At 44.1% G+C, this 22,808-nt stretch overlaps 1 protein-coding gene across 4 annotated transcripts in view; it reads left to right on the forward strand.

Moving 5' to 3' along the window:
• The window catches only part of LOC120809149 (talin-2-like), a 62,181-nt gene that overhangs the window by 14,072 nt on the left and 25,301 nt on the right, over positions 1–22,808 (forward strand). For 2 of the 4 annotated variants that reach the window (XM_078082817.1, XM_078082818.1), the window contains exons 1-19: positions 2,967–3,075; positions 8,114–8,287; positions 8,377–8,474; positions 8,663–8,792; positions 9,447–9,602; positions 9,976–10,118; positions 13,976–14,103; positions 14,406–14,469; positions 14,635–14,739; positions 16,713–16,868; positions 17,471–17,572; positions 17,659–17,735; positions 18,694–18,877; positions 19,374–19,487; positions 19,882–19,990; positions 20,547–20,755; positions 20,927–21,025; positions 21,523–21,690; positions 21,961–22,255. In XM_078082817.1, the coding sequence (XP_077938943.1) occupies positions 3,018–3,075; positions 8,114–8,287; positions 8,377–8,474; positions 8,663–8,792; positions 9,447–9,602; positions 9,976–10,118; positions 13,976–14,103; positions 14,406–14,469; positions 14,635–14,739; positions 16,713–16,868; positions 17,471–17,572; positions 17,659–17,735; positions 18,694–18,877; positions 19,374–19,487; positions 19,882–19,990; positions 20,547–20,755; positions 20,927–21,025; positions 21,523–21,690; positions 21,961–22,255 (2,569 nt within the window). In that variant the 5' untranslated portion in view covers positions 2,967–3,017. Of the gene's footprint in view, positions 1–2,961; positions 3,076–8,113; positions 8,288–8,376; positions 8,475–8,662; positions 8,793–9,446; positions 9,603–9,975; positions 10,119–13,975; positions 14,104–14,405; positions 14,470–14,634; positions 14,740–16,712; positions 16,869–17,470; positions 17,573–17,658; positions 17,736–18,693; positions 18,878–19,373; positions 19,488–19,881; positions 19,991–20,546; positions 20,756–20,926; positions 21,026–21,522; positions 21,691–21,960; positions 22,256–22,808 lie in introns of those variants that run through there. The other 2 variants (XM_078082820.1, XM_078082819.1) reach the window with 2 other exon arrangements.

Genomic DNA, 22,808 nt, shown 5'->3' on the forward strand with positions numbered 1-22,808 from the left:
ACATGAATTATATAAATGCAATAATAAACTCAAAATATAAAGTATGAATTCTAGTTTTCCGGCAAAAGTAAATTTCTCAGTGACAGCTGTTTTCCTTCAAATTCACGAGAGACGCATTTCCACAGCTTTGTCTTCAAATGCACCGTTGAAAAGATGCGTCCTTATTGTTTGTGCAGTTTCATTCATCTTCATTTAAAGCTCTACATATGTTCACTTATGCCATAAAACATTATTGGGTACATCCCAGTTTAGTCCATAAATGTTAAATAAAAAAGGTTTTAATGTCAAAAGTAAAGTCACATATATTCATGTACTTCTTTATGCACACATTTCACCTATTCTTTCACCTTTTGCCTTATGTCCTTAGCATTTGGACCACTTCTGTCTGGGTTTGAGTCTGCCAGGCAAAGTGCACGTAGTGAGTGAGTGCAGCGTGTTTGTCTGCCTCCGCATAAGATGCTGTGCATCCAACGGTCTCTAAGCTCATTACAGTAATCATGTTAAAGAGAGGAGAACTGGGGAGCGTTTGACCCGCGGCATGTTTGCTCTGGACTTCCCCAGCGAGACGGAGAACCTCTCACAGAGGCTCGGGCTGAGCTGCACACTCCTAATGACGGGCTGCTGCTGCTGCTGCCTCTGTTTGTGTGAAACCCACACTGGGCTATTCGACCGGACCCTTGATGTCATAATGACCGGCTTGGAACTGTAAAGCCCTTCTGTCATACTACGAGTCAAACTTGTGTGACTTCTGATCCATTTGTTGTGGTTCACGCTCATTTAGTAAATAGCAGATCCGGCTCTCAGCAAATTGACTCTGTTTCCTCACGGATGAAGTATAAAAAACACATTATACATTACTACAGTTGTCTTCATAAAACTGCAGAGACAGCTGAGTGAAATCGCTGAATAGTGACGGCATTTACAAATGTTGCAAGAGTGTGTACAGGAGAGGTCTTTGTTTGCTTTTGCTGCTTTTGTTTTTATTCTGCTGAGTCACAAACGCAGGAAGCATAGCGTCTCTTTTGCCTCTTGCCACTCCTGTTTGTGGCCTGGTTTTATTTAGTACTTTCAGTTGTAGGACATCTTCTAAAATCAGAATCTATTACTCTACTACTTGTTATAGCCCTCCATCAGTCTCTTTAAACACTGAGTGTGTGTAACCATTAAAGGCATTTAAGTAACCACTAATGGAAGCCATGGACTCGTATCATTCAAGTTGCTTTTCTTTGACGCTGACAGAAGTCACCCACTCGGGAACCAAGACCAGGGTTGCTATGGTAACCGGCAGATGTGGGGCAGGAAATAGTGAGACTGAGTCCTTAAACAGGCACAGCAGCAGCCTCTACAATGTAGAGGGTCACGGGGGAGTGGAGCATGTAGAGTCTATATTACAGTACAGGTCATTTAGCTGACGCTTTTCTCCAAAGCGACTTACATCGCATTTTTAACCCGTGGCTTAGGGGTCAGGGGTCTTGCTCAGGGACACTTCCACATGGGACATGGAGCAGCCGGGGCTCAAACCGCCAACCATGCGCCACCATCGACCCTAGATGCTCCACTCTGCGTCGTGAGGCTCCTCTTCCTCGGTGTGGGTCCAGCTGTAGGACCCGTCCACATCTGTCGCCTCAACTCCGAGCTGGAAACATTCACCAAAAGAATTTAAAGCTGTCAGCGGGATGCTTCTCATCCCTTGACCCTGTTGCACAATATGCTAAGTACGTCCATGTTGACTGTGGTTGACCAGATGTTTATGTAGCGGATTTAGGCCGGAGATGTTATTTTCTTTTCCATCGATCAGAAACACTTAGACGTAGTTTAACGGCGTAAAGAGGGACGTTTTTTGTTTCCCTGGCTTTACTTTATGTTTATGCTATTTTACATTTCCTAAGCAGATACAAGGGGTTCAAAATAAACCTGTTCTGGGATTTTTATGATCATTCAAAATGATCATTTATCATCTTTGAATGGAATCATATCATGATGAAGTCATCAGATATCGTGATGCACATCTTCATCATCTTAACAAGCACATATTAAAAAACAAAAGAAATCTCAAATGGATATCGCTGTAGCAAAGCACTGGTGGGTAAAATGCATTTATCTTATATAGCACTCTTCTCTTCTCTCTTCTCACTTTCCTGCAGTAGAATTTACCCGAAAAACATGTATGTCTTTGAAACATTGTCCATTGGGAGGCCTCAGGCGCACATCCCACTTTTGACAGAAAGCTGTTGTACTTTCCTTCTCCAGCCAATTCAAACATTTGACTCTGCACTGCTTTTAGTCCTCGCTGAGAGAAAAACAAAGCTGCAAAGAGGCGCAAGATGACACTGAGCTTGGAATGTACTCCCAAGTTAACTGAATAATTGTGGGAGGGGGTGTTTGTTTTTGCCTCTCCACTTTTATTGTTCGTTCTAGATGTTGACTAAAAGTTGAGGGAAGAAGTTTGGTTCGTTGCGTGAGGGGAAGATTCATAAGTGCTTCCTCTGCACATTCTCTCTGCCTTTCCTTGTACATATAACTCTTCCTCACTACTCAGTGGGGATCAATGCGGTGCACGATATCACAGACAGCTTCTCCTCCTCACAGCACAATATGTTACAAAATGTTTCTCTGCACAACCGTCAACAAAGCAGTTCAACGGAACCAAAGTCAACACCCTTAATCTCATTTCTGCAGAACATTTCCATGTAATTGTGACAGGATAGAGGCTTTCCGTGTAAAACCCGTGATTCTACAATATAGCAATGTCCTGTATATAAATAAAGCAGCCTTTAACATCTTCGACCTTGTGGGCTCGACATTTAAAAAGCCGACTTTAGTTGAGATCCTGAAGTCAGTGCAGAGTGCCGCCTACATCCAGAGGACCCTGGAAGCCGTTGCAGCCCTTCAGGGCAGAGCAGACATGGCTGCTGCTGCTGCTGTCAAGCCTTATATGTCCAGGAAAAGGTGGGCACAGCAGCAGCCATGGCAACTGTGGGCAGGAGCTGCTGATCTGGAAGCAACGGGCCAATAACATGGCCTCTCCCCGAACCTCCTCTAATGCAACAACATGGTTCCTTTCAGCATCAACAGGTGAGCGGTGCGGTTTTACTTCAACGCGATGGTAAGCGGTAAATCGGATGCCACTCACCAAGCTTCCTGTTTAAGGTTTCTTTGTTCACGGCGTGCCACAGGATACAAAGCGCCGGCGAGCCCATGTGCCTCACGCTTTGGAGAGAAGCCGGGGGACGTTCCGTCCCACCGCTCTTGATACTGTAATCAGCATGCGAGTGGTAGTAAGCAGTTGGCGAGTGAAGTACGAGAGAGGGGCTCAGTGATTTGGAGCCTGCGCCGACCGTAGAATGGGTCGTCGCCTGATAGACAGGACGTGGCTCATCGGGGAGATGAACTGATTGTGGAAACCAGACGTGCGTTCACTACTACTCATGCGTTTTGAATATAAAAAGGAAATTAAACCAGTTTGGTTTGTGTATTTGTGTATGTTTTTAATGAAGTCATTTGCAAAGATTTCAGTCATTAACTCGGACTGCGCTAAATAAGAAAGGATTGTGAATATTAGGACTACTTTTCATGAGGAGAGGCTAGATCAGATTTTGATTTTGAATGCTCTGTGCAGGTTTGGCCTGTGACCTGAGACCTTTTGCAATTGTGATGCAAGGATTTCATGAGGCTCTTTCGTGGTCTCCCTTTTACATATATATTCTTGCTCTAATTAGTGTCAAATCTGCTACGTCTTTGATCCTCTTTCATCTGTCTGTCTGCATTTGTCCGCGGCTGCGTTTAGTACGTCATACTTTCAGGTTGTGTTGTAGAGAAGAGAAGCGGCAGTCTTACTACTTATATTCTCCCTGTAGGTTTAAGCAACACAAATCTGTAGGACACTCTTTTTGATTTAGGGGGTAAGTAAGATTAGACACAGAATCACTGTTCAGAAATGGATATTTGAAGATGAATATAGTGATGCTGGATTAAAAAAAGTCTTTAAATGGAAATTACAGTTACTTGAAGGTCAAATTAATTTTGTTTAATTTTATGTTTTATGCAGATCAGAAGTCACATAATGCTCTGCTGGATTTATGGTTAAATGAAGAGTAAATAATAAATAAATGATTATGGACTGAGGCCTTCGTAGTTTAAAGCAAAATCTGCATTCATCGGTGCGCGTGATAAAATAAAGGTTTGGGCAGCACCTGTCTGAGCCAACAGTAACAATTCCCAATGAGTAGCCCCCCCCCCCCGCATGGACAGACTGACTGAGAGAGACTAGTTCATTGGTGCAGTGACTGCAGCTGCTGGGTGGAGCTCTCCTCCTCTAGTAGCGGTTTCTCCCTCCATCTGCGATGAAGCTTGTTTCTCCCCGTCTCTAAATGAGGGGTGAGGAAGGTACGTAATAAATATCTCTGCGTGCCGTCAGACTTTGTAAAACAGTTTGACAATCTAAACCATTAATACCCCTGATTTAACTGAGACAAGTTCATGTAATGCCCAGTCTTATATTTTCACAACTAATCAAGGGCTTGCCATCTAATCTGCAAGAATTACAATTTAGGAATTGATATAACTTCTTTAATCTTCTGCCGTCGTATGTTTAGTGAGACCAGTTTCTTCATCGAGCAGGAAGAAACTGTTACATCCATTTCACTGCTTCTGCTCTGCACCCGTTTGAAGGATTGGACGCTTTACTTCCCTGGATATTTTTAGCGTTAGAGGAGCTGCTCTCTCCCTCGCCGCGACAAGGCCGAGATTCATAGATTCTGTACCGTTAAAATTGCATTACAGCAGCAGAGTGTGTCGCCCAAAAAAAACAAAACCAGTGTCATTTTTAAATGGGGCTGCAAACTGTGAGTGGCTCTACAATTAGTGAGCATGAGTCCGATGCCTCTCTTATCTGGATTAATAACCACTGCTTGACTAACACTCTATTAAGTGAAATAATACCATGCAAGCCACAGGTGAACACTTGCTTATTGTAATCCTAGTCAGCTATAAAAAGGGCTCCTGTGATAGTTGTGTTGAGCTGGAACGAGGATTTGTGAATGTATGAAACGTGTGGAGGAAGTGATGTCGGCGGAGGCAAAAACCTTTCACTTACGCATTATTTCATTTATGAATTCAGGTTGACTCCAGATTCAGTGGATGTTCTTTGTGAGGAAATGAGCTCAAGGACATTTGATAAAGAGAAGAATAAAGTCTCTGCAAGGCATGAGAAATTGACATTTAGAATTCTAATGCTTAGATTATATATATATATTTATTGTTTTTTTAAATAAAATGTTATAAGAGAGCAGTGCTTTTTTATTTTTACACCTCCCACACCTCGTAAAATAACAATCTAGCTCCATCAATCATGAAAGCGCGGCTTACGAATAGTTGACTTTTCACATCGTTGACCCTTAATCATATCATCCTCCATGTTATTAATGTGGTGAAGGCAGAATCTGACAGAGTAATGTCTCTGTGGCCCCATGTCGCTACTTATATTACAGCCCCTGGCTATAAATATATGTATAATAATTTGCTATATGGTAGTTGTAAATCATGTATCCCTCACAATCGTAATAAAGATGTATTTATGCTGATTTATGATTGATTAAGGCCTACCTCTTGTGCGCATTGATAGTGCTCCGGTTCACCCCCTTCCAATTTAGAAGAGAAACCGTCAAAATTATAATTAGATTTTTCGATTTAGAAACGGCTTTCACATCCGGTGCAAAGGACCCACCTGACCTTGACACATCCGTCTATTGTGCAGATTTACTGACATACGGGCTGCAGTGATATCGGATTTAAATACGCCGATGATCACAACCACAACTCTTGTTTGCTGGGATGTGTCCCTCCCTCGTCTGTGTTCCAGAAAAAACGTGATGGTCTCCAGAGACATTCTACCGTCAGTCGGACGGAGATAATAGAAATAGCTGATGTTAAGCTCAGAGTGTCAGAGCGTTGTGGAGCAGTTTAGCCAGTTGGCCTCTTCTCAACGTACACATGACTTAATCCTGATGTCCTCAACAGTCCTGAGAAACTGCTGAGGTTTGAATTACTCTCAGCCCTCCTTTCGATGCCATCGACACACCACGTGCATCGTTTAAATAGCATAAATAGCCCACCGTTGTGGAGATATTCGGCGTAGTGGCCATTCAGTGAAGGCAGCCGTCGCTGTGAGCTATGTGTTTGCACTGTTTTCATGGATCCTGGTTTGTTAAGAGAGCATGTGTTGTTTTCCACAAAACACATATACATATATTAATCGATTAAAGAGACAATCTCTGACAACATCTGATATTCTGCAGACGGTCTCGCATTGAATGAATGGATGACATTTTGTTCCATAAATAGCGTATTTTTCTTTGAACATATTCTAAGCAGATTTAAAGAGCCTGCCTGTCTCACCGTTTGAAATCATTTCTGAGGATCCAAGCAGCGTATTCACTTCAGAAGAACAATTGATCTTGGCTTTCGTCGTGCTCTGCATGTCTTTGTCTCGTCATCCGCACTGCATGTGAAACACACAATTAATTACTCTGCTTTAATTCTGCAAAAAAATGCAGAATTGAAGCACCCCTGTGCAGCATTGTTTGCATACATTCTCATTCTCAGACACTGTTCTGTTGTTGTATTGGAAGCCTTTGGATGACCGGGGTCGACGCTGAGGAGCCTCCTCGCTTGTTGTGTTGTGGACTCGTTCAGCGGCTGCAGCAGCAAGTGTTATTCTCTCCGGCTCTTCGTCCCTGTTGATATTACAGTCAAATCATTAGAGCTGGATCCTCTCCAGATGGCTCCTGCCTTTCCTGGTCTCTATTGAATTGTCCACATTTGGCTGCTCTTTGGCCATTTTCAAGTCTCAACACTTTTTGGATACTAGAGTTTTGGAGACTGATTCAAAGCAGGACTCTTTCGTGATGGACTTGATGGATTGTCATGGGGAGATGCATGTTTTCAAATGATATTTTCATGACTACCTGGTAATGTAGAAAAGGTAATACAATAGATCAGACAGAGCAGATTCCATGCCGTGAAGCAGAGCTAATGAGGCGCTGGCTGCACTGGAGTGTTTGCACGAGGACCGTAGTGAAAAATGTGCTCTCACACTAGCGTAAGCTCAGGGATTATCATTATCCTCTTGGGTTTCATCATGTGGTTTCTGCAGCGCTTACGCTCTGAAGTGACTGATGCTACTCACAACAGATATTAAAGTGACTGTTGCTTTAGCAGAGTAGACGGACAGTAATGTGTAGCAAGTAGGTAGCCTTGGCCTTTTGGCCCTGATGAAACATACATTACAAACTCGGAGGGGGGGAGAGCTCGTGCAGCGCTGTTAACCATAACTATTTGAATATACCTATTTGGGTGCTGAACTGTTTCTATTTTCTATTTTTTCAATTACTCTATACAGATTAAATAAGAATAATCATTAGTGGCACTGCTATAATCTAGTACTACAATACAGTAAAGTAATTGAGAGGTTGAATCCATACTGATATACCCATCTTCTCCAATATAGCTTGGTTAGCTTTGAATCATTTCTGTTCACAAAGAAAATGTAATAACTAGATTTTTGGTCTATAATTTGGTTAAGAATGAGGCAGAGAGCCCTTTTGAGTATTGATGGCCCTATTCATCAGGTTCATCCCTCCTCCTGTTGGAGCCAAGGTCAAAAAAAGAGGAGAAAAGCTCCACAGTATCGGTTGCTTTCCCTTTTTGCTCAGGGTATCTGAATTGATTCACCGTAATTGCGGTATGTGACAAAACACCCACTGATTTTCTCAGAAGTCAGCTTCTGGGGGCTTCTGGGGGAGAGTGCGATCCGGGAGAAGAGAAAATAATGATGCGGCGGCGGCAATGTCATTTTCTGTGTTTTCACTTGGCTCCTGCTGACGATTAGGGAGATTTGCACAAATGTCCTTTCTTCTGCTGGAAGGTTGGGTTGCTCGCCTTAGTTTAGAAATCCCTAAAACACACACATACACCGCAATCAGGCAGAGGCTGCACTTAACCCTTTGATACGGGCGGGTCAATCGGGAAGAACGAGTACAAGCGTAATGCTGCTGTATTTGGGGTTTTAGCCAGCAGCACGACTTGACGCACACTCTAATTGTGTATTTCCCAGGCGTGTTGGTCGGTGAGGCCGTTGTACTACCTGCCAAGATGGTGGCCCTGTCGCTGAAGATCTGTGTACGTCAGTGCAACGTGGTGAAGACAATGCAGTTTGAACCGTCCACGCCCGTGTACGACGCCTGCAGGATCATCAGAGAGAGAGTCCCTGAAGCGCAGACGGGACAAGGTCAGTGGACGACTCCAGAGAATTCACGTAATACAAACCTAATGCATTCACATCCGCACGCTGTGTTTGACTTTGACCCCTTGTTTCAGCGTCAGATTACGGCCTCTTCCTGTCGGACGACGACCCGAGTAAAGGAATCTGGCTGGAGTCCGGTAGAACCCTGGATTATTACATGCTGCGAAATGGAGTAAGATTAGTCATATAGTTTGGGGTGGAGAACTGTCATTGTCACTTAGCATCTCTTTTAAGTAATGCACATGTTTCATAGGGAACTGAGGCATCTATGCCTGACTGCTTGCTGGGCGGGGCCAATAACAGCCAATGACAGTCCGCAGGGTTTTGGATGTCATCGTGCTTCCTCTCCTGTATCCTCAGGACGTTTTGGAGTACAAGAAGAAACAAAGGCCGCAGAAGATCAAAATGCTGGACGGTGCGGTTAAAACCATCATGGTGGACGACTCGAAAACTGTCGGCGAGCTGCTTGTCACCATCTGCAGTAGAATAGGTCAGTTATAAGTACTGCTACTATATGAATCTTGCCAAGCCAAGCTTGAATTATTCATTTTAATTTTATTTTTAGTCCGAGTGATACAACTCAACTGCATGCTGAGCTGCATTATGTTGCCGCGTTATTGCGTGTTATTGAACTCAAATGCAAGCGGTACTTTGGAGCAGTCATACACGCTTGATAAAGTCCTAATTACTTTTTGTTTAGAGCACGATGGGCATGATTTACCAAGCCATAAAACAAGCTTGTTTCTAATAAAAGTGTTCTTCCTAAGGCCCAGAACGTGCCATCCTTTCCTGTCACAGAGGTGTTCCCTAAGCTGTTTATTTCAATTATAATGGGCCTGCCATCGAGCTCAATTGTGTGAAGAGGAGAGGGATGTGTGCCTGGCAGATAGCTTTATTGCAAAATGTTTGCTTGGAGTGGGTCTTTCTGCTTGGCTTCTCCTCCTCCTCAGCTCCCATTTTAGTTTGTTGGATCAGTGCCAGCATCCCTTCACTTCTGTTTCGAAAGCCGAGAGAAAGAGATACAAAATAAGCGAGCGAAAAAAGAATTGCAGCGGCGCTTCCTCCATCACGGCACTTGTTACCGCGCCAGTTTGAAGCATCTCCTCCTCTGAGAATTTCCCTGGCTCGTTTGCCCCCTTTTCAGGAATCACCAACTACGAGGAGTACTCCCTCATTCAAGAGGTGACGGAGGAGAAGAAGGAGGACGGGATGGGGACCCTGAGGAAAGACAGGACGCTGCTGCTCCGAGACGAGAGGAAGATGGAAAAGCTCAAAGCCAAACTCCACACGGACGATGAGTGTGAGTGTTTGAGCTCGCCAAAGCCTCCAGGACTGAAGCTCGATTGCCTTCATGGCCGATTCTTCTTTTTGCCAACGAGAATCTGACTCAACACCATCGTCTGGACATCTGCTTTATCTCTCGAGTTTAATGTAACGCATGGACATATCAAAGTGTTATCTTTAGCCCAGAGGGCGCATGGAAATACATAAGTCACATTTGAACTTTAGCTGAGAATTAACTTATCTGGGAACAAAAAGCAACTCACCTCCCTGTGATTCACTGGTTGATTGTCCGTACATAAGTCTCACGTTTCCCCCGCGCAGATAGTGAAATCTTTATGAAGTGAATGTTGAGCCCGTGTCGTAACAGAGTGTGTGTATTGATTGGGCAGTGAACTGGCTGGACCACAGCAGGACCTTCAGAGAGCAGGGCCTGGAGGAAAGTGAGACTCTGCTGCTCAGGCGCAAGTTCTTCTACTCGGACCAGAATGTGGACTCCAGGGATCCCGTACAGCTGAACCTCCTCTATGTTCAGGTAAAACAATTACGGACACGTTCACGCTGCTGTAGCAAGAGAAATTGAAATGAGCAAAGAGAAGGCATGAGCTACTTTACGCCCGCAATTATTTTGCTTTCACAGCTCAACTTGGTTTACAGCTTTGAAATATATCACATCTTCTGTCCAGAAGTCTTTTCAGTCATCGCTCGAGGCCAGCCTGACTTATTTGGTGCCCTTAGAAACTTCACAAACCCCACGGCTACTTTAAAGACTCAGGGTTTTAAAATTGAATATGTTTTATAGTATTATAGTTAAGCAATACGGTCCAGGGGGTTTTCAGAGGCAGTGAGTCAGTATCCAAACAGCATGCAGCACAAACCTGTTTGGAGATGTATTCTACATTTGGAGTTAGGTGCGGTTAAGGGGGTGTGGATTCAATGTCTCTCTCTCTCTCTCTCTCTCTCTCTCTCTCTCTCTCTCTCTCTCTCTCTCTCTCTCTCTCTCTCTCTCTCTGTCTCTATCTGTGACCATGTTTTTAAAGGGGGAGCCCCGCTGGCACCAGCCCTCCCACACAAAATCTCTGCACAGACAGCCCGTACTTATATATGCCAGGTCTGTGTAGTCGTATGGATGTGACTCTCTTCATCCTTTCTATCCCTGCTGCGTTTCTGAATATGTTCATAAAAGGGATCCAGCAACCTCCCCCTTCTCCCCTCCCTGCTCTCGTAGCTTCTATCTCTCTCTCCGTTCCTTTTTTTGCCTTTACTTTTCACACCCTGCCTTCCCTTCCCGGTTGTCTGTCTCCCCTCACTCTTCATCTCCCACACATTTTGACATAAGCGCACTCGTCCCCACCTCGTTACCCAGGCAAACATAACAGCGCGGCACATATCATGCTCTCTGCTCAGCACAGACTCATATCTCCTTTCAGATTAACAGCCCCGCCCCTCGCCCCCCACCGCCTCCCTTTTGCCCCTCTGTTACCCTTCCCCATCTATACTCCCTCTCAATCGCTCTCCGATACACACTGGGATGGTTACACGGGCACATCAGAGAGACTGTTCTCACGGCAGCAGCTCTAATTTGTCACTGTGTTAAACGGGGCAAGCAGAGCCGGAGGAGGGATCGTTAGCAGAGTGGAACATTCCACGGATTGTCTCCCACGTCTTCTATTTTTCTTCTTTTCCGTCTTCATTCACAATTCCTGTATTTCTCAGAAGCAGGATGGAGTGATCTAATTCATATTGTGTGGATGATGACATTACTGCTGGCTTTCCCTTTGACAGAACCTCCCTGTGAATCAGCCATGATGTCAAACGTTTATTTGTGATTTGTGGATTTTATCATTTAAAACCAACAGCAACACAGACTGCACATTTACACATTATGGAAAGTCTGAGGGCAATGGACTAATCTCCTTCACTACTCGGCCACTCCCTTTCTCTCATGTATTTGTGCTAAGACCGGGATAAACTCCTACAGCAATAGGCTCCCCCTACATATCCTCCTTTGCTTTTGCTCTGCATCACTTTAGTTGATTCTTAAAGCACACTATATAGTCCAAAGAAGGGAGGGATGAATAATTTGTCTTCAATATAATATTTATCCTGTTGCCTCCTGACATTTCATCATGTTGTCCTCCGTGAATAGTTCTGTAAGCCTGACCCTAACCCTCTTGTGAGGCATTGTGAAAATAAAGGAACCAACGATTAGATTTGATTCAGGCAGGTTCAGGTACGGAGCTGGAGCTTAATGAGTCCCCAGGATGCTCCCGAATAGTCTTTTATTTTTGGATTGGTCTCTGATTAGTCTTCAGTGTATACGTCAGCATTCAGTGTAAGGGCTGCTTTATGCGTGCCGGCCCGTGGTGGACTAGTTGACCTCAGCGTTAGAGCCTGCATCACTTGCATGCAGCCCTGAAATGTAGTAAAACCCCCGTTTTGTTTGCCATATCCGCTTTGAGAAAAAATCAAGGTCTATCCTCACTTTCTTGTCTGTTGATAATAAATCATGATTTTGAAATAACCCAGCAAATGGTTAATTCAATGCTGATCTAAAACTTTATGGATGTGTCAAAGCGAATTTGGATAGCCAGCATCACAATGCTTTGCTCTATATGTGTTCAGTTTTCCTTCGGCTTATTGACCTCAGCTGTTTCCTTCATGCTGTAACCAGCTCATTCCTATCTGTGTGATGATCACCTGACCGGCAACGTCCAATCACATTCAGCAAGTGTCCAAGGCTGCCACCCTGAACTGACTCTTCTCCCCAATACACTTCTACTCCACCTATTATAGAGTTCTTCCCCGTAAAACCACTTGGTGGGATTCCTTCACCTGTGTGGAATAAGACACAAGGAACATAGACGGACTATTTTTGTGCCTCCCCGTCCGTACTTCTAAACATGCTAGAATGCATGCTGATGATCTTCTGTGTGTCGTACCGTTGTTTACCGACCGACGGACGCAGTTTTTATGGTGAGCCCACTCGGTTTCTGAATGCCTAGCCACGGTTGCATTTACCACTCTGCAGGATAAAGCCTCCTGATGCTTTTGCCAGTCATGGAAAAGGAGAGCAACAACTGATTAGATGTATCCTTTGCATTTACGTCACAGGTCATCGTATATTATTATTACGTTTTATTGGCATATGGAAACTGGAGTCGAGGACGCATCTGCGGAAGTGTTTGCATCCAATAGAACAGTAATTTAAACCAGATTTCATGCAAGATACGTCTGCGTTTCTTAAAGCCAGGAAACCATGACCTGGTTTCTGAAACCATATTTATTATGCAAACGCATAGCTACAAAACTCCAAAACCATGATGATTACTAGTTTGCACATTAGTATCTCCAGCAGCTGTGCCGTATCAACGATCAGTTCTTGCTACCATCTCACTTCACGGTCACGCCGTCTACCGACCCGTGTGCAGCAGCGTGAATGGGTGAATGTGTGCGGGCTAATTTTAGAGTCTTGTCTTGTGTTCAATAAGACTGTATTACTGTGTGTACTCCACTGTGAATTGCACTGGGGAAAAGGACTTGATTGTGAGTGGAGGAGATTGTTGTCCTCATTACTGCACTAAGCTTCCGCTTAGTTTTTTGTTGATGTAATAGGACGTAACAATGAGCCAAGTCCACGTTGTGCAGTGATATGCTAATGCTAAAAATCACGGATGGTCTCTCTCTCTCACTGGCGACGAGGCCTTTCAGCTTTTGGAGCCATTAATTTTGCAGCAGAGTACTAGAAAGGGTGAGTGAGAGACGAGCAGACGGCCCCCTGGAGAACACACTGGCAACCATTTGAAAGATGCCTTGAAAGGTTTCTTCCTTTCCATTCACCTAAACGGGGACGTAACACTGACAGCATTGCTGAAGAAGCATTGAAATAGAAGTGATGTCCTAACAGCACCAAAAAAGGCACAAGCCTTCTTCTTTCTTTTCTTTTTTGCTTGGTGGAAAATAGATCGAGTCATTTTATAACACCACATTGAGGGCCATTCCGTAATGCAGATGGAATATCATGGAAGACTGATGTATTTCTATATTGTGTTTTCGTTTTTAATGACACCCAATAAGGCTGCGATGACAAATTGTCAGAGCTGTTACATTTGAAAGCCAACAGAATAGCTTTTATTGACGTGAACAAATCTTATTTGGCTCCACTGTGTGGTTGATTCTCAGTGATGATGTCCCTGCCCTTGAAATACACTTAGTCATTCCCTCCAAAGACATCCTCGCTGAAGCAGCAGCACATTGAAGGCACTCAATATGTGCTCATTACGGGGTGAATTCTGGATAAGTCCCAGGCCTTTGTAGTACTATCCTTTCCTGGATGTGTGTTTTTGCCTCTCACTCACTACCCCTCTCCCTCTCTCATCATGTCTCCTTCAGGCTAGGGATGATATATTGAATGGATCCCACCCTGTCTCCTTTGATAAAGCCTGTGAGTTCGCAGGCATCCAGGCTCAGATCCAGTTTGGACCCCATGTGGAGCTCAAACACAAGCCCGGATTCCTTGAGTAAGCTTTCCTTATCAAAAAGATACGCCAACACCTACGTTCATAACTGCTCTGTTCAGCATGTTGTCCTACTTTCATCCGGTCACTTCGCAGCTGTGCATACACAGCAATTATCTCCTGCTTCAGTACAGGCTTTTGCTTCAGGGATTTCCTCCAGTGGAAAGCTTAGAGGTGATGTCAACTGTTTAGATATGTAGGCTGTGGGGCAAGAATGAGCTCATATGTGGAGGTATGTTAAACGTTAAAAGAAAAGTAAATGTTCGTAGCTCAAAACAGTGTCATGTCATTTATCTCGTCATTAGCCTGAAAGAGTTCCTGCCCAAAGAGTACACCAAGCACAGAGGGTCTGAGAAAAAAATATTCCAGGTATGTACACTACAGGAATGTTGTATTTAAAAAGGAAAATAAAGTGTTTAAAACTGTGTGAGGCCCCTGGGAATTACACTATTTTTCTACGTTTGGATAAATTGACATTACTTAACGTAACATTTATACGTTATATTTGTATATATTTTTTTGTTGTTTGCCCAGGACCATAAAAACTGTGGAGAGATGACAGAGATTGAGGCAAAAGTAAAGTATGTGAAGCTCGCCAGGTCCCTGCTGACATATGGAGTGTCCTTCTTCCTTGTGAAGGTGAGAGCTAAAACCATGCAACTTGCTTACATTACCACAAAATACATAAGCTTTGGAAACTAGTCACCTCTTGCGTTCTGCTCTCCTATCATTGTAAGATACAATGACACGTTTATTGCACGGGATATTGAAGTGCAACAGCATTGGTAGAAAGACGTTAGTCAAGGAATCCACAGGCAGAACTTGTGAGGAAATGAAAACGAAGGGCAATCGTAACACCCACGATCCATAGTGTGCGTCACAGCTTTGATGCTTCTTTTACCACCATAAAAAAGGGATGAGCTTTGTGCTGCTGCTTTGTTTAACTTTGTTGCAGTAAAGTGCCACATTTGCAGGTAAAGTACAATGATATTATAACTGATAACAAGGGCTAAAGATTGAAAAATAAAACCAGGGTTTCCTTTTAGTGATTACTGAGCATTACCAATTGAATGACGCACCTGTTTACAGAAAACAGGTGCGTCGTCCCGCTGTACTAATAAGAGGCAGCTGTGACTAGAAGGCTGCTCTAATATGCACCGCGCTGTCAAACAGGTGCGAAGGCTTATTGAACGACACAAAACCCCATTATCGCAACCAACCACGAGCCTCGGTGTGGGAGCTTGTGCGCTTGCTGTTCAGCGGCACACTCTGTGCCTTCCAACACTTCTGTGACAAAGGCAATTCTGTTCCGTTCTGGTTCGGTACGCGCGAAAGTGGAGTGGAAGTGCAGCATGCGGACGGGATGAAGTCGCGCCAGCAGCCTTTATTAAACGCTTTCTGACAGCAGCCGATTTGATTATGAACCAGGAAAAGAGGGTAGAGATGAAGCGCGCGGCCGTACGCTGGGATCTTAATGGACGATAAACGAAGTGTTTGACCCTGAAGTTGAAGCGGGCTGCTGGGTTCACATTATCTTTACGTGAGAGAGTGTGCGGATGGAAGAGTGCGTGTGCATCACCGCGTACGAGCCGCCGTCCGCATTCGATGAGCGGTGATGAAGATTTCGAGACTGTTAAATAATTCACCCCAGCTGCACTCAGCTTTTGATGTTAGCAGAGGCAAAAGCACGGACCTGGCTTTGTTGAGGCACATCTGAGAGATTAATGTAACCTTCCATTTCTCATCTGTCAGTATTTAATCACTGCAGGTTTTAGACAGACATTCCCTCTGTAGCTGTAATATTACCACATGCGGAAATACTGTAGAGTGCAGTAAATTAGCCTGTACATTTCTGTGTTTGCAGGCATGTACAATATAAAGCCTCCCACTTGTGATTTCTTGCAGATTTCCACCAACAATAAGCAAGGTCAATCTATTTAAAGTAATGTCATACCTCATACCCACTTCAGATAAGAAAATGTAACTTCCTGTTTGAAATCAGCCTTGATAATTATGACGTCCAAGTATCATGTCCTAAAACAATGGAAGTTTTTAATAAACCTTTGTATCAAGATATCATGAATCCCTGGATAATGTTATCTGTCCTTGTGTTTAAGAGCCCTGAAACTAGAAGCCGCTCTATTATTGGCCTTTTGCAAGGTTCTCAGGGCTCTCTGTGATGAAAAGTCTTTCGAAAACCCCCTGTTTCTACAAACTGATCATTTTTGTGCCGTCCTCTGCCCCTCTGGAGGAGAGCCGAGTGTGGGCTCAGTCTCTGAAGTGAGCTGTAATAGATTTCCAGTGGGCAGAGAGTGGAGGACATCGCAGCTTCTGAGGCAGCAAGCTTGTGGAAGCACCACGCTGTTGTGCTGACGGTGACTAAACCCTGTGGAGACTCTGCTCAATAAAGCAGCAGTTAAACAAGGCTGATCTCCGCTGGGTCAGTTCCCAGCTGCCCTCCTCCCCTTCCAATCGGGGCTGTGAGCGTGTATTACAACAGCACAAACGCACAGTGGCACAAGGCTTTTTCGCATCCGCGCCTTGAATGAATCATCATGTGTAGGTGTGAGGCACCGACGTAAATGTGGTCTCATGTTTCTCCTATCTGACAGGAAAAGATGAAGGGTAAAAATAAGCTGGTCCCGCGGCTGCTGGGGATAACCAAAGAGTCAGTGATGCGAGTGGATGAGAAGACGAAGGATGTGGTGCAGGATTGGCCTCTGACAACGGTCAAGAGATGGGCTGCCTCCCCCAAGAGCTTCACCCTGGTACTGTGCGACTCTTTACACGAAGATCTCAGCATTACTCACTGATGTCACATGTTATATAACCTGCGCACATATTCACTTATTCTGTGTGCAGCGTGATTTACAAGGCTCTGCATCCCTTTTCTATCTTCCCTCTTTCCTTTAGCACTTGTCTTTTCCAAATACAAACAGCATTCTAAAAATTGTGGAGACCTTAGACTCCAATATTGATTGTTTTCAGCCAGTAATTTCATCCGAGGTAACAATAGAAGCCAGGGGAAGAATGGGCCGAATATGGATGTATTATTTAATTGGATGTTTTTTTCCAGCTACCGGCAATAGTACTCTCTGCTTTTCTCCCATATTGGAACACTCCATTTAAAGATTAATTGATTATGCAAATTAAAGAAAGAAACACCCAACATTGATTTAAACTGAAAATATTCACCTTAACGTTTCTGTAGAATGCTTAGAAGTTAAAAGTTCAATCAACCACACGCCATTCCGAATCAGTTCTGTGGATAAATTATTATTATTATTATTAGGTTAAGAGTATTTTAGAAATGCCAGATAGGTGGTAAAATATTTACCTGAATCTCTGCTTTCTTTAACACATTACAAAGGATTTTGGAGAGTACCAGGAGAGTTACTACTCCGTCCAGACTACAGAGGGAGAACAGATATCCCAACTTATTGCTGGATACATTGACATCATTCTTAAGAAGGCAAGTAAAAGATTTCATCACTCTTTTCGTTACACATATTCAGCCCATATGGTTAACTGTAATGTATGTTTCCCTTCTTTCTATAGAAGCAGAGTAAGGATCGCTTTGGCCTTGAGGGGGATGAGGAATCCACCATGCTGGAGGAATCGGTGTCCCCTAAGAAGTGAGTGGCGCTCATGTATTATCAAGGAGATCGTTGACCATTCTGATTTAGCAAACACAAGTCTAGTTATTCAAACATCTGTTTTTCATCTGCATTTGATTGCATCTCTGCCAGCGATACCCCCGAGGAGGTTATGTTATTAAACATAAAAAATGTTGTTTGAATAGAAATTAAAAAAGGATTTTTGTTCATGCAGATCTACACCAACACAAAACCTTCCTCAGCCCAAGCCCTAAAATAATCATTCCCCCTTCACCATTGAGAAATTAAAATATTACACTGGTGAAGAAATCACTTCGTTCAAAGCAATTGTATTTATCCATTTATATCTCCCAATTGGATGCCGTCTGATTTCCTGTGCAGCTTCTTAACTGATGGAAATTAATGTAATGCGGACGGACCGGAGCTCTATCACACAGAGCTTGGAAATTTGTTGTCACTGGAAATCCACATGGCTCTTAGCGGAGCCACTTTCTGGCAGAATGGGGCATCATATTCCTGCTGCTTATGTGCCAATTGACTCATGTTGTGGTTCTCAGCACAAAAACATAATTGCTCTCTCAAAACAAGCCATAATTTACCAATGGAGTCACGAGCATCTGTTGAACTGGGAAGGGAAACAGATTTGTTTTTTACAATGCCTACTTACCGTGTTAACAGTTTTTAGCGTAATAATTGTTTTAATTAAAATGTTGTAACAGTTGCGTTGTCGCCTGGGGCAATTATCTACATTTAAAGATACACTCACAAGTAACACAAAGCATCATCTTTAATTCCCATCATAATACATCTACTGCATAGTGTTTAAATGCAGCGTTTCACCTTACTGTATATTACATACACATCCTTTCGGACCCTCGGGTCCTTAGCTTAGCGTCTCTGAAATGATGTCATGATTGAAATGTTTATTTGTAAAAATTCAAAATGCACTCCCAAAACTCTTTTCTTTCTGTTCAAGGTCCACAATTTTGCAGCAGCAGTTCAATCGAGTGGGCCGCGTGGAGCACGGCTCAGTAGCACTTCCAGGAATTATCCGGTCCGGGTCTATTGGCGGTCCTGACACCTTCAATATGGGCACTATGCCCTCTGCCCAGCAGCAGATCACAACAGGGCAGATGCACAGAGGACACATGCCCCCCCTGGTGAGGAAGAGCCTTTACACTTGCAAGCAAAAAGGGCGGAAAAAAGTCGTATTCCTCTGTTTTCCCCATATTTGGAAATTAAATGGAAGCATCCAGCTCGGCCAGTCTCCGAAATTAAAATACTGAGTGAACTACCAAAGACTGGGCCAAAGGAATGAGAAAATAATCTAGCACTGTATCTGTTCTTATTTACTTGATTTTATTATGACACAGTGTCAGGGTATGTCATGTAAAATCATGTAAATATGATATGCAGTTTTTTAAATACCTATTGTGGTCCCTGCTCTCAACAATAGAAGGAGGGCGTTGAGCGAGGCAGGGAATGAAAATCTCTCATATCTCATATTCACACTGAGAGCACATCCGTGTTGATAAACAATATATTTCAGGACCGGGAGTTTCACAGATTTCTCGAAACAAAGTACAACAGACATTGTGTATTTACATTGCTTTTGTCATTTACTCTTTGTGTGTCTCTGTTGCTTCGTGTTGCCAGAGTCTGGCCCAACAGGCCTTAATGGGCACCATAAACAGCAGCATGCAGGCTGTGCAGCAGGCTCAGGCGGACCTGGGATATGTAGATAATCTGCCTCCACTGGGCCGTGATTTGGTGAGTCTCCCGCCCACTTACTACAACGTTTGGAGAAATGCTTACGAGTAGGTGCGGCATGGATAGATATACCGTACTATACTCCTCCGTTTCATCATCATTTACAGAAACCCCTCGAGGTACACACTCACGCCGCAGACTCTGGTTTTCAAAGCAACGGCAGATTAGAACGAATTAAGCATTTGCATCACATCAAAGTCCGTCATATTTGTCCGATATAATTAGGATACCACACCGACTGTAAATATAGAGGCTGTATTTAATGCTTGAGTGTTTCCAGAGCCGTAGGTGTTGAACAACCCTAGTCCTTTAATCCTGCATGAGAAAGTTTATTTGAGCAGAAAATCACCCACTGTGATGAAAGCCAATAGCTCTTCTTCTCCTCCTCCCAAAGGCATCCAGGGTTTGGGTTCAAAACAAAGTGGATGAATCCAAACATGAAATCCACTCTCAGGTGGATGCCATCACTGCTGGAACAGCATCTGTGGTCAATCTCACTGCAGGTGAGTGCGCAGGAGAATACTGAACAGCCTTAGTAATCATCATCAGCTGCCGAATCATGTTTTAGGATGTCTGCACTGGACAATATTGTAAAAATAAAAAAATAATCTTTGAATTATTATCAATGGGTTTGATGACAGCCTTTTAATTTAAAGTGCATTTCCAATGATAGATATTTTGTGAAATAAATCTAAACTTGAATTCTTGAACTGAAGCTCAATTTGCCAGCAGTGTCTCTTTCTGCTCCCCTTGCCGCCGGATACAATGCCAGTGGAGTTGCTGCCTATTGTTGGGTTTTAATCTCACCTCGCCATCTGTTTGCTTGCACTTAAACACCCTCCACTTGCTAATGCAGATTTTTCTCCTCTTCACGGCCACTTGCTTCATCAACGCGCTCATCGCCGCGGAACCATCTCAAATAGGCACTAATTAAGACGCCGACACTAATGCGTGCGTTATAGTATACGACACGCACGCCGCCCCCATGCATTAGTGTGTCGGCAGCACCACAAATTGAGACGCGAAGCAAAAGTGCCCTTTTTTTGTAATGATTCCCAGGTGAGCCCACAGAAACCGACTACACAGCGGTGGGATGCGCCATCACCACCATCTCCTCCAACCTCACGGAAATGTCCAAGGGTGTCAAGCTGCTTGCGGCGTTAATGGGCGACGAGGTGGGCAGCGGACACAAGCTCATGGGCGCTGCCCGTATGCTGGCCGGAGCCGTGTCGGATCTGCTCACCTCTGTCGAGCCCGCGGCAGCCGAGGTGAGACGCTCGCTGATGATCAAAAATAGTGTTCGGTTATGACTTGTATGAAGATGAAGGTAATCTGCGATTGTGTTTGATCCAGCAGTCTGTTTTCGATTATTCATCTAGGCCTGTTTGAGAAACCGGCCAACCCAGAGTAATGGATGTGCTGATGTCATTCTCTCACAGCCCAGACAGACGGTGCTGACTGCAGCAGGAAGCATCGGACAGGCCACCGGGGACTTGCTCCGTCACATGGGGGAGGGCGAGACCGACGAGAAGTTCCAGGTTGGACGCCACCCACTCGCTGTTCCTATGACACTGCCGGCCAAACAGGAAGACACACACATAACCTCAGGCCCCCGTTAGAAATGTTGATACACATTCAAGTAATCACCTCAGACTTTATTATTAGACTGTTACTTTATGTGAATTTTATGACAAAGTGTCACAGAGAGAGTTTTTAGGAGTAAAACAACAGTACAGCATCTCAAACATACTGTAACACAATTATCCTAAAATTCATTCCCCTGCCACATACACATCTTTTGCCTTCTCATGGCCTTGCATAACAGATTATATTTATTATTTACCCTACCTATTATTACCTCTTGTTCAAGATATGTTTACTGCTGCAATTACTTTTGCATTAAATGTTGTATACATTAAATGTACACAGTTTTCAACAAACGAGTTAAAAGCATTTGCTCTCTCCTGGTCCCTCCACTAACATACATGGCAGCTGTAGCCGATTTCAATGAAGGACATTGATTAATATGTTGCAGGACACCCTGATGAATCTGGCCAAAGCAGTGGCCAATGCAGCTGCCATGTTAGTCCTGAAGGCCAAGAACGTGGCCCAGGTGGCCGAGGACACCATATTGCAGAACCGGGTGATCGCAGCTGCCACTCAGTGTGCCTTGTCCACCTCACAGCTGGTTGCTTGCACCAAGGTACTGGTCTAAATCTGGTTCATCTCTGTAGCCAAGTAGGTAAAGGACACACTAAAAGGCAGGAAATCATGAAATGAGGGTGTGTGACACTGGTCATTGAAGTTACAGATGTGCACCAACAAAATAAGTGAATTATTAATTAGATAAATAACAATTTACTTTTTCATTTTCTAAAGGGCTGATTTATTGTAGTTTACGGTGACTCGGTCCGTCTCATATCACAATAAACTCTTGTAATCATCCTCCTGCTAATGACTGTGTGTGGTGCAGGTGGTGAGTCCAACCATCAGCTCCCCGGTGTGCCAAGAGCAGCTTGTCGAGGCGGGAAAGCTGGTAGACCGCTCGGTGGAAACCTGCGTCCAGGCCTGCCGCTCGGCCAGCGGCGACGGCGAGCTGCTGAAGCAAGTCGGGGCGGCAGCCGGCGTGGTGAGCCAGGCGCTCAGCGACCTGCTGCAGCACGTCCGCCACTATGCCAGCTGCGGAGAGCCCATCGGGCGTTACGACCAGGCCACAGACACAATCATGAATGTGACGGAAAATATTTTCACCTCCATGGGGGATGCTGGTGAGTACCAAAATAAGTAGTCAGAGAATGGTGTGGGTAACCTCCAGCTAAAAAGGCTTTTTAGTAAAGTTGTTGTCTAATTAGTTTACTTTTAACAAAATTCAGGTGACAAATTCAGTTCCGCTGACTTACCAGCTTGAACTCGATGCATCACTCAATGTGTTTTGGACAGTTGCTTTGCATTTGTGTGCATGTTAAGTGATCTAAGTATCCTGTGAAATGTTGACAACGCTCAGGCTGTTTGTTATGGTGTGAGGCACAAGGCTGAAAAATGTCCAAACCCAGCCAACTCTCAAGGGGTTGTAAGAAACATGTCAACCAAAACCACTACAGAGCTCTCAATCTGGTCTTAATCAGCAACAGGGAGGCTTTGGAACTTAAAAAGAAACACACGAGGAGGGGCCTTTTTGGAGGGACAAACCTTTGAAAAAAGAGAATATAATGAGGGAAAAAGATTAGTATTCAGTGATGATTTCTACAGAAATTATATTGGATGATAACCAAAGACATTAAAAGCAGGTTGTAAGACACCTAAATATCTTGTCTTTCGCAG

The sequence above is a fragment of the Gasterosteus aculeatus genome, chromosome X (genome assembly GCF_964276395.1).
Source record: "Gasterosteus aculeatus chromosome X, fGasAcu3.hap1.1, whole genome shotgun sequence".
Classification (NCBI taxonomy): Eukaryota; Metazoa; Chordata; class Actinopteri; order Perciformes; family Gasterosteidae; genus Gasterosteus; species Gasterosteus aculeatus.